The sequence below is a fragment of the Protopterus annectens genome, chromosome 3.part0 (genome assembly GCF_019279795.1).
Source record: "Protopterus annectens isolate FY-2018-M chromosome 3.part0, PAN1.0, whole genome shotgun sequence".
Lineage (NCBI taxonomy): Eukaryota > Metazoa > Chordata > Ceratodontiformes > Protopteridae > Protopterus > Protopterus annectens.
The window spans coordinates 194,931,667-194,944,172 of NC_056731.1; the positions used below are offsets into that span (position 1 = coordinate 194,931,667).

The 12,506-nt window shown below is 36.3% G+C and overlaps 1 protein-coding gene across 10 annotated transcripts in view; it reads left to right on the plus strand.

The window, feature by feature from the left end:
- The window catches only part of DIP2C (disco interacting protein 2 homolog C), a 2,757,794-nt gene that overhangs the window by 1,298,672 nt on the left and 1,446,616 nt on the right, over window positions 1–12,506 (plus strand). For all 10 annotated transcript variants that reach the window (XM_044064688.1, XM_044064689.1, XM_044064690.1 and 7 more), the window contains one exon: window positions 8,812–8,943. In XM_044064688.1, coding sequence (XP_043920623.1) covers window positions 8,812–8,943 — 132 coding nt within the window. The remainder of the gene's footprint in view (window positions 1–8,811; window positions 8,944–12,506) is intronic.

Genomic DNA, 12,506 nt, shown 5'->3' on the forward strand with positions numbered 1-12,506 from the left:
ATATACCCACAAATGATTTGGTTCATTCATTAGATGAAATATTTAGGTATATGGATTAAGATGAATTCTATTATTGCAGCCAAGTATAAATGGGGGAAAAAACAAAGGAAGGGGGAGAGGAAACCATTGCCTTGTTCTTCCCTTCAAAATCAGTTACTACTAGAAGTCACCAACAGCTACATTAGCTTTGGAGATGCACTATGTAATAGTTCAGTGGCTAAAAATGGAACTCTCGCCCCACTAGCATAGAAAACACATCGTCCAAAGCCTCCTTTAAAAACTTCATTAGGCAACATCTTAAGCAACGTTGCCAGTGCCATGACTGCTCCCCAGGCTAGTGAAAGCGGATGAGGTACACATACTAAACCTAGAGTACTTGATGATAATAGTTTTCACTCTTACTCACAAACACTAGCTATTGTACAGTGTATGTACTGTACCTGTGTGCTGTATGTATTCTACCTATATTCCAAATTTCAGCTGTACACCACAAATCTATTAATTACCTTTATTTTTAAATTAATATCTTCTTGTTTGTTGTCTCCACTGTAACTGTTGATGTGCTGCATACCACTGTAAAAATGTCTATTGTAATCTGTGTGTATACTCATCATGTCTAAATATCTAAATGTATCTGTAATTTTTCTATGTGGAGCTTTTCTCTCCGGGCCTTTGCTGAAAAATGGCCTTTTCGGCTAAGTCACACACCCCTGGTTAACAAATGTAAAATAAAATAAATAAGGATATGTGGAGAGAGGCTAAACAAAAATAATACAAAAATTTGAGAATATAAGCTCTTGATTATGGATATAAATAGTAAGATACAACCAGTTAAAATGTTTCAAGTCCTTTTGGTTTTGTACACAGTTTTGCCATATATTTGTGAAACAGAGGAGAAGGCAAATATCATCCTTAAACCTGTGAGGTAAGGGTATAAGCCATGGGTTCACCTTGTGGTGGGGTATATACTCCAGTACAGTCATGGCGTATTGGGAAAAACACTGTTTTTCAGTCTTCCTATAACAACTACATCAGGACTGATCATAGGTCCAGCATGATATTTGCCTCATATGGAAGGGATCACTGGCTACATTGGAACAATTCCTAAAAAAAAATGCATAAATAATACCACTTCATTCTTTAAATTTACTTGGAATGTGAACTCCAGTTTTATTAATTATTTGGATGTTCACTTATCTAAGGATGAACTGAAAGAGAAATATGTGACCACAATCCACAGGAAGGAGACTTACTCCACCTGTTACCTTCACTGCAGTAGTTCACATCCTCAGCAAAAAAAAGGTCTGTAGTGAAGGGACAGTTAGTTAGGGCAGCTCGAATGGTCACCGCATACGAAGATTTCAATCAGGAGTGTAATACTTTACGCTCAATGTTCCTTAAAAGAGCATACCCCGTAGAATTAATTGATGACTTGATTCAGGAAGTCATAAGAAAAAGAATGAATGGGCATTTGCAGTTCATTCTTGGAGATGAAAGTCATCTTACAGACACAATAGCAGAGGAGGTTCTTTATCCTATGGTAGAACGTAGTACAACTATGGACATGCAAAAATATGGTACTGAACAAGTCTTTGAGTTTTCAGGATCTTTAACTGTTACATTTAGTGAAGACATTAGAAAGTTAAGGTCCATATTTGAAAAGAACTGGCCTACATTAACAGATGGCTCTAACATTAGAAACCAAATAGGTGAAAGACCTGTTATTACTTATAGAAAGGGAATGAATTTTAAAGACGTACTTAAGGAGAAACAGTTCATGAATAGTCATAGTACATATGGCATGTTTAAGTGTGGGGTATGTGCATGGTGTCATAAAATACAAGTAACAAATAATTTCATGGTACGAAACTTTACATACCATATAAAGGGAAAATATAACTGCAATTCAAAAGCAGTGATATACTTTGCATCATGTGACTCATGCCCAGCCTTTTACATAGGTAAAATGGAGAGAAAATTCAGTCAACAGATTTATGAGCATGATTATGCTATAAGAAAACATAACTTAAATAATGCTTTGGCTAAACATGTCTGTGATAACTTAGAATACCGTTTTAGATTTTTAGTTATTGATCAAGTTGAAATGAATGATAAAAAACCATGGGGGTTACTTTTTCAGTTTAAGGAACTTAGATGGCAAGTCTGTTTGCAGGCTGATAGTTGGCCATTGTTAAGGTTAAAAGCACTGGAAACGTTAGCATTTTGCAGTTAACATATTTTACACATACAAGTTCTTAATGCTTATTCAGTATTTAAATTTAGCTTTTTTCACTGGAAAGCGCACATATATATATATATATATATACACACACACACACATTATTTTGTTTTAATTGTTTGTCTATAGGCAGGCTATGATGGTGGGTTCATGGATTGATTTGTATTTTTTTATCCAATGAATTTGAACTACTGGAGTATATAAGGAAGTGATGTAAAGGACATGGTGTCTGATGAAGTTTAATACTTACCAGTTATTTTATCAGTGATTTTATCGTTTCAATAAAAGGATTTTTTTGCTTTGCTGCTTCCTTCAATTATTGTGGGAACATCACTGGAGTGTGTCTGGGGGACTGGTTCACTATTTTGTTTTTTTTATTCAGTTTCTGTGTTTGTTTTTGCTTTTAGCAGTACAAAGGTAAAAAAGGTTTGATAGACTTCAGCAGGATCACAGAAGAGAGTAGTAAAATGACACTTGTAGAGTAGTGAAAAGGAGAAATAGAGTTGGGAGGAAGTGTTCGGAGATGTTAATAAACAAGTATTGCTAGGAAATTTAAAATCTAAGGACCCCCCTTGATACTTTAGATGTTCTGGATGTCATGGAATAAGTAAAACATTTGGTGCTAGGTTCGGTTAACTGGGGTAAGATCAGATATTTCTTACTTTAGTTAAACTGAATATATTTGACAAGTGTCAACTAATGATAAATTCAGTTAAAATGAAAATGTACATGGTAAAAGTAGTTGAAATACTAATATGGAATTAATAAACCATAATAACCAGTGTTGGGATTGTTTGGAGTATATTAGATTAATTGGACAAATGAGAAATTAGCATGTGAAAAACTCTGCATTTAAAATGAGGTTTGCACAGTACATTGTTTGACTGGTTAATTGATTATTGCCTGTAATTAAAATAAATGTTCCGCTTCCAATCACATATGGTACACTCCCGTAATCTGATCACATATGAAAACATACTGTCAGAAGATATAATGTAGACCATCAAGACAGGTGACCATAGTTGAATATACAAATAAAGTAAGACTGTGCGCAGAAGCAGAGACATAGAAGTATTTAGGAGGGTATGGAATGAGAACACCTACAAGGTGATGAAGACCAATCAGCTTATGCTTATCAACAGTTTATGGACTGGGTTAAAGGCAGTAGTTTTGTAAAAGTAGCTGCATTAGCTTCAACTTTCAGATGGTAGATTCAGGAGCATTTCTTAAACTTGTGAGGTCAGAGGTCAGAGGTGGCAAACGTAGATGCAGCTTGTTAAACTCTGGCGCTTGCTGTTTACAACTGTATTTTAACATGAGGTTTATTGTAAGGGATGACTGGTAGTTTGCCTGAGATTGAGGAGCTTGTTTAAAAGTTGTAACTGTGATTCGAAGTTTGGCAGTAATCCAGAAAAAGAAACTTGTATGGATGTGTGTAGTCTGCCAAGCAACATCTATTTTTGTTAAAGAATCCAGGTGACTCTGTTTAGTGTAATAGTATGGTAATCAGAATAAGTGACAGCATGGGATGTGCTTGAATATTTTATTTAGTTGAGATTTGAAGTGTGGTTATATTCCTGGTAGAAGGGGCAAGGATGGGTAGGTTGAATTTCAGTTTAAATTATTAAAATTTAACCTCATCTTTGTTTAGTTTTTATTTTATGCATTTGCGAACCAGATAAATGGGCTGGTCAGTGGACCCTTTTAAGTCGTATCTTGTTCCACAAGGGAAAATAATGGCTTGAAATAAATATACGTCTGTGTGTCTGCATGAATATTTGCACACCGAAATATATCTGTATGTCTGTGAGATGGAAAGGAGGTAATAAAGATGTCCCAGCTGAGATCACTGTTACAGTATTGTAAACACATGGGTTTTCACGGCTGATGACCAGCCTGGGTACCAAAGTTTAATTTTCCTTGGATCTTTTGCTGAATGTGTGACTTGGTGTCTCAAACTTAGGGGTATATAGGCGGATGCATGAGCGTATACCTATGGGCTGTCTACAAACACTGCTTCTTTTACATTAACAAACTTGCATGTCTTATTTTTAAGCAGCCTTTTTCACGTGGGTTGCCCCAGGTAGCACATTTAGTTGTTTTGAATGTGATTTTATTTTTAAACAAGATGGAATTTGTGCTATAAATTATAAAGCTTTTATGAAATGTTTTTGGGTAGACATGTATTTGACTAATTATCTTAGTTGTGTCTGGGTAAATTCTTCCATCCATTACAAAAAGAAAGAAAGAAAGATTTTTGTGCACTGTTGATATAAAATATGCTGATAGTTTTGCCACACTCAATTTACTTGTGTTTCTGAGCAGTATCCCACAATTCCATTTAAAGTTGGATGAGATGTATGCAAATATGCTAATTAAGTGTCCAGGTATACCTTCTTTTCTAGAGTCTTTGTATCCATTTTCAGTGTCTTCAGGTTGAAATGTGCAATAAGAACACATGGATATCTGTGTCTTTAGGAGATTTAGTGGCCGTGCCTAGTTTGTAAAATTTGGTCAGCTGGAGGTCCTTGCTTTTTGCCCTTACTTCAGAGAAGTAAATACCAAAAAGGAGAGGCCACAGCACCAATCCCTCTGGGACTCAGCTACTGACCATGGACAGGGGTAGTCAGTGCTGATCATAGAATCGCTGTGCTAACAATGACCATCTAACTTTGGCCAGTTAGGATAATACGGGTTTTTTACATGGCTAGGCTTGTAAAGGCCCTAGGCTCATTAGCTTCTTAAACTCCTATGAACCCTAATTATAAATTCTGGGAGTGGCCCACGTACAAACCACTTGTTCTTGTATTGCCATACTAGCTTCCAGGATACTTAGAAGGAAGATCCTGGTGCTTGCTAGTGTCTGAATAATCCTGAGACATTTGGTCATCTTTAGTTTAAGAACAGCCTTATCTGTTTGTGAGCAGCTGCAGTATGATCCCTTTTAGCATCCAGGTGACAAACCCCCTCCTGCATATATGTAGCTAATGTTAACTTGTCATTTTTTAAAAGTAACCTAAACATCTATCTTCTGTTTTGAATTCCAGGTTAGCATCAAGTCCTTAATATTCAAGTATTATGTTATGCTATGCATAACATAATATAACATACAACATATTATGTTATGTTATGCATACTTGTGGAATGAGTTAATAAATGTGTCACTTTAGTTAAATATTTCTAGCTGTGGTTTTAAATGGTAAGATGTAGATGCAGGCAGCCAGTGTGTGATTGGCAGTCTGTTTGTCTTCGGTAAATACAGTCAGTGATCTTTATTGCTTGATGAGGACATAAATCTTAGGATCTTATTTTTACTTTTGTGTGTTATAGCAGTATTGAAGAGGGTGTTTAATGTCACAACTAGAAATGTATATCCTAGCCTCATAGTAAACAAATTAATACCAGTGGCTTAACTTATATGACACTTTAAAACTGAACATTAAAACCGGTTACATTAAAGATTTACAGTTGCTTTGAGATATGCATTTACTAAGCAATTGTAGTTTCTAACTTTGATTTTTGAAAAGTATCTCTATCAACTCAATTTAGGTTCCATAATCCCTTTTAACTGTTTCAGCTTGCTGGACTCTCAATTCTGATAGCTATTCCCCAAAAATGCTACTCAGCAGTTCCTTGAAGAATTTATAATTAGGGTCTGCCCAAGACTAAAGGCAGCTTTCGCAGTTAGTGTATCAAGTGCTATCCTGCTGACTGTAGACATGCGTCTCATAATAACCATGGCCTGCAATGAATGGAGAACTACAACAATTATCCCTCTGCACAAAGGATGGCTTTCCACAAATCCAGGGGAACTGGGGATATATGCTTGACTCTCCAAGCTGCAGTCATGCAGTACTCTTCATTGTGCATGTATAGAATTACATACATGCTTTGAGGGTATCATAGCAGACCTCCTCTTTAGTAGGTGAGTAGGTAGCCTGATGGGGGGATGGGGTTAAGCCATAATGAAAAAAATACTGTGATGATTGCCTGGCTGTTCTGTGATTGGCTCTCACAGCACTGGGCACCAAAGACTAATGATTATTGAGATAGACCAAATGATGGCTACAGCAGGGGGCAGAAAATCATCTCAGAGAGCAGTTGACACTTAAATAATGAGCTTCATGATGTCGATGCATAGAGCTTTGACTGTGGCATAAGTTCTGTAGGAAAAGGTCGGAGATGAGTTGGAGTGGACAGGTAATTTTGATTCACCTATACTGGGGAAGGATTTGAAATGTATCCTGTTTGTAGGAGTGATGTCTGTGGTTCAGGCCACAGGCATTCTGTCTTTAAGAAGGTGGGATGTTGGGTTGTGAGCTTGCTAAGGAGAGCATCGCTGTTTATGTAAGCATAACAGGCATATGGTGTGCTTACCTATGTGGGAGCCTAACGTAACGGATGTTAACCATGCTTGCTGGAAACATTGGGAACATTGGGAGCAGTCATTAGCTCCCTGCAAGATGATGGCTTGCAATCTGTGACACTTGCCTCCTGTTTCCTGCACTATTGGATGCTATGAACAAATGTTATGGACAGTTGGATCAGTGAGAGCTGGAGACTTGATCACAAAAAGATAGGTGGGCCCAGAAGAGCAAATAAAATAAAGAGATTTAGCACTGATCTGCAAGCACTACAAATAAGAGTTTGGAAGATGTCAAATAATCTGGAAGTACATGAGATTTGTTTATAGTTATAGTGTGTGTTCCCATTCCTGTACCCTAACATGAAATTCCATCAGAATTCCACTGTTTGGATATGTAGAAATATGTAAGTGATGCCCCTTTCCTGTCCTTTATTTGTGGTCATTCTCTTCTTAGTTTTGGCTTTAATACAAGCAAAGTTTTAAAATCTGAAACAAGAGACTAGAGGCAAAGACCTGTGAATGCATTGTTTTGGGTATATATATATATATATATATATATATATATATATATATATATATATATATATATATAAAGAGTGCATTTTGATAAAACTGTAACCATTAAGGATGAAAAGACTGAAATGTTGACTGTCTTTAAGAAAGGATTGATGTATATTTGTTTCTTCACAATAGAAGCTCTTCCAACAGTCTTTGTTTTTGTTCTCTCCATTTTCAATTTTTTGCTATATTTTTATGAATTTTCTCTTCATCTATCATCCTGGGTGGACTGTTAAGATTCTCTATGAGAACACTAATGTTTGCTTTGTATACCTGCCTTGTTTTGCTTTGGCTGCTTATATTTTTACCACATTTTAACACTGTGGTTATCTTCTGCAGACAAAGGGAGTAAAATTGACAGTGGACATACCTCTTAGCACAAGAGTCCTGGACAAAGGCAAAAATCCATCCATAATCCCTTTTTCCCATTTTTGCACATGGAGTTGGGATATCATTTCACCAGTGACAATCATCTACAGGCAAGGCTTACACTTCTGGGTGACTAACCCTTTCGCAGTACTTCATCCACACCACACGCATGCACACTCACATCTGCTGCCAATTTAGTGTGCCCAATCCACCTACTGAATGCGTTTGGAAAGTGGGAGGAAACAGGAGCACTCAGAGGAAACCCACACAAACACAGGCGGACATACAGACTCCACACAGAAGGCACCATGCCCGAGAATCGAACTGGGAAACCTCTTGCTGTGAGGCAACAACACTATCTGCTGCTCCACTGTGCTGCCCTTTATGTTGGACAAAGGCAAAAATAATGGTCCAAGATCATGGACATATTTTACATATTGCTCTTGTAAACTTAGAGTAGCTAGAACCACAGGTCTTTGCATTAGCATGCATTCTCTGAATTATATAAAATCTAAAATTCAAATCCCTGTCATTATTTGGTGACTTCAGTTCTCTGTGATAGCCAATAACTACACATTTTAGGAGAAGTAAAACAAAAATATAAGTCAAACAATGTGTATGTTCAGCAAAATTCTGGACAGTTGAGAGGGCTGCTGGGAATCTAGGCACTCTATAGGTTTAGTCATACTGATGATGGTTACTGTTGAAACATCTGTTTTTTTATCCAGGCTGCTGTCTGTGGTCGGTCACTATTTAATGCTGTTGATGCAAGTTCTGGTACTATTCTACACATTGGAGGGGATGCCATGTTGATAAAGACTTGAGTGACTGATACGCACAGCACCAGGGCATTCATTCCATTATTGCTTCCATAGCATGCTCACTCTCACTGCCCTCCCAGTCCTGGTTTCATGAAAGGGTATGAATGATAAAATATTTATTTCCTGAATTCACAGCATGATGGTTCTAGCTAAAGCAGTCTTCCAAATTTCTGCTATTCTAAGTAGGGCATTTAAAGGTCAGTGCACAGTGGTGGAAATTGGTTGAGTAGCTGGAGATCACTGGTCTTGGGTGAGTGTCGGAAACAGTTTTGGTGGTGGGAGCATGCTTTTGGAAGATTGTACTCTTGCTGCATCTTCTTGTTAAACTATAGTTTGACTTGAGCTTTTTTAAAAAAGTTATGTACTTTCCCATGTAGATCTGATATTTAGTTGATTGTTAAGTGAAATGCTAACTTAGCATGACATCTGAATAATTAAATTTTTATTGTTTTAATTAGAAAACCATTCGGCCCCTCCAGATGTTACCACATATACTTCAGAACACACTATGCAGGTGGAACGACAGCAGGGTTCTACACCAAGGGCGGCACCAAAGTATGGCAATGCTGAACTTATGGAAACTGGGGATGGTAAGTCATCAACATTTTTGAAGGACAGTTTTGATGCATCAGTGTAACAGCATTGGTCACTAAACTTGTGAATTGCACATTTATCTTAATTGTTCCAAAATGATGTAAAAAGAATGAAAACATTTTAATTATGTGAAAATATCTGCTCCTTCATCAGACCAACAGTCACCATGCTGTTTGCCCATTCTATTGGTTCATCTTGCTTTACATTTACATCAAAAGACACCATTCTTCCCAACTGGAGGTCAGTTTTAACAGCAGCAGCAGCAAAACTCCTAGGAATCTGTATCACAGAGAGAGCTACTGGAGAAATTTTAATAATGATATTCCCATTTTAGACTGTGTAAACTATCAGAGATGCGCCCATTGCTATATTATTTCTTTGATATGGCATTTTTATTTGAAGAGTCTGGCTTGACCAACTTCTAAAGTGCCACTCACACCATTACTCCTGCAAACATTTCCATCACTTTCTTTAAAGTTTTTCGTCCCATAGTCAATCCTGCCACCAGACATAGTTTCTGAAATAGTCAGGTGGTCTGAATGCAGGGTACTGCATTATTCTTCTGACTTGCCTTCTAAAATTAGATATGGAACCTACATAAATGTGCAGGCTGTTGTATGCCTGAATACTGAGTTATTTTACTCCTTCCCATTTTTCACAAACTTTGACGCAATATATGAGGTTGATTGAACACCATAGCACAATCTGACCTAGTATTTTCGTCTTATATCCTGAAAAGGTCAGCAGAATGTTCACACTGAGGAGACAATGTGCTTTAAGTACGGATTTTAAATACTACATTCTGCTTCAGTAACAAACTTAAATGCAACTCACTTGCCTTGGATAATATTTTTTTTCTCTCCAAATGCAATTTTCATGGTAGTTTTGTTGTCTTTTATGTATTTTTGCTGTGTCAATGAATATTTTTGTTTCATTCTTTCACCATACTTACCTGAATACTTATCATATGAATTTATTTTTTTGTGCTTAAATGCTTATAATTCAGTGCACTCTCATGCATTCTAAGTGCCAGTTTGATCCTCAAGGTTAACAATGTTTGTACTGCTCAGTGTTTTATTTGTATTTACTTAATTGTACTTTGTAAACTAGGTTAGTCCCACTAGGCTTTTTTCAGTAGAAATTCAAGATGGTACTCATGCTGTCTACAAGAAAGTATGCCCATGACCAGTAAACTGCTCTGTGATTGCTTTTAGTGTTCTTTAACTGTGTTCATTTTCAACATCATTGAGCTGACAGCGTTCTGAGTATATGCCCTGGGTTGAGCCTGAAAAAGGTCCATTAGGATCAGTGCTCAACTTGAGTCAACAAGTGTAAATAAATAGATAAACTATTTTTGCAATATGATTGAGGCACCCCCAGAACTTACACATCTAGCTTTGAAATTTTGCTTTACCTTTTTCTTGCTGAGTTTTTAATTGCTCAGTTATAGTACCCTTATATTTAACAACTGCATTAGTACTTCCAAGGAATTGGAAACATTCTTGTATCAGGCCAATTTTTAATTTAAAGTACGACTTCAAAAAGATTAATACATACAGATGAATTAAGGCTTCCTTCTTGTGCAGTGAAATAATTAAAAATGATGCAGTGTTGTGAAAACTGCAAGAAAAGGGAATTACCAATGTTTATCGGTACACTTTTACCCAAGGATGATATCTTTTGATCAACAGATATTTCTATAATAGCATCATACCAGTTCATGACAAACCTGTATCTTCTCATGTAATTTTTGTAGATTTCAAATATGCTTTTAACTTTTGTTTGGTCATCATATGCTGACAAACTAGGGTATCTTGGTCCTGCAATATTATATTTTATGCTGTTTGATAGAATGGATAAACCAGAGAGGTGAGAATGTGTGCTATGGTTGAGTAAATAGCAAGAAAAATATTATGGCAGAGGAATTCCTCAGGAATATTTTGGATTGCTATCTGTTTACTGTGTGTGCGTGTATTTTATGTATATATATATATATGTATATGTTTATATAATATAGAATTACAAAAAACACCTGAACGCAAGATAAACCACTAATATCTAATAAAAACCCGATCGAAACAGAACCAAGTAAAAGTACGATTCACAATACAGAAATATATAAATACATTTGAAAGCTTTTGTTCCTTTTATTTTTCACTGAAACTTCTTCAGAAGGTATAACAGCAATTTAAACTCCTCTAACTTATATATCTTAAAAGTTTTACTGCCACAAAACTGGTAAACCATTCATAAAAGCATCCTGACAGACATAAAAATTGTCATTTCCTATCAGTTTCTTTTTAGCAGTTTTGTGGCGGTAAAACTTTTAAGATACATATGTTGAGTTTAAATTGTTATACTTTTCTGAAGAAATTCCAGTGAAAAACAAAAACACTCAGATTTATTTGTTATATATTTCTGTCTTGTGAATCACACGTTTACTTGGCTCTGTTTTGACTTTTATATAATGTGTGTGTGTGTGTGTGTGTGTGTGTGTGTGTGTGTGTGTGTGTGTGTGTATTTACACTGAAGTATTGATTCCAGTACAGCATAATCCTTTCCATACTATTTATGCTGATATTCTAAAAATGGAGAAATAAGATATTACAGAAAAACATTGGATAATATCCGTAAATTGGATGTAAGTAGTAAAGTATCTGTAGACACAAATAAAGCAAAATGAATGTGCCTTGAAGAGAACGTTCTATGTAATTAAGAGATCTGTGGAAAGCAATTAGAAAATGTTGACAGATAAGGACATGGGCATAGTAATGGATAGAAAAACTTAATTTTTATTTGCATGTGGACCACTTACTAAAAGGAATGTCACTAGTGTTAAGCACTTCCTTACATCTTTAATACGTCTAAAACTAGAATGTGATCACACTCTGTGGTCCCCATTATCTAAATGAAAAGTGGGTTAGCTAAAAAGAGTACAGTGAAAATAAAAACTGTTCAGGGGTGTCAGGCACTTGCTTATAATTAAATTTTGCAAGAAATGAGCATTTACTCTGCGTCTTAGAGAATGGGATTAATTATATGCAGTAACTATATACAAATACTGGAGTGATGCTTACATTTGAGAATGCATGGGTCTACATAGAAGCAATATAGAGAATGCATGTACATTTTTAGAACTTTTTTCCAAGAATAAAAATGCTGTCAGGTGGTTCTCTGTAAAAGTGGTTAGGGTTTATAACTAACTTCCCTAAGAAGTTAAAACAATTGAAAGCCTAGCATCCTTTAAAAGTGAGGTAGACTCCCTATATACCATTAATAGAGTTGAAATTTTGGCAGGCTAATGGGGATTTGGCTGTGTCTGAATTTATTGATGTGAAATTGTTACAGGTTTAAGTCTCTTGAAGGGGAAGTCAAGTCTTCAGGAGGTTGGAGCCAAGTCTCGACGTCCGAGCACTTTTTTTTCAACACCGACACCCGGTGATTGGTCGGTGGTGTGTGAACTGCTTCTCTGCTCGAGGGAGGCTCAGGTCGGTATTATCGGTATCAGAGGTCTATCCCTCTTACTTGGTCCTGATGGCTTGATTTCTTTCCGCCCTCT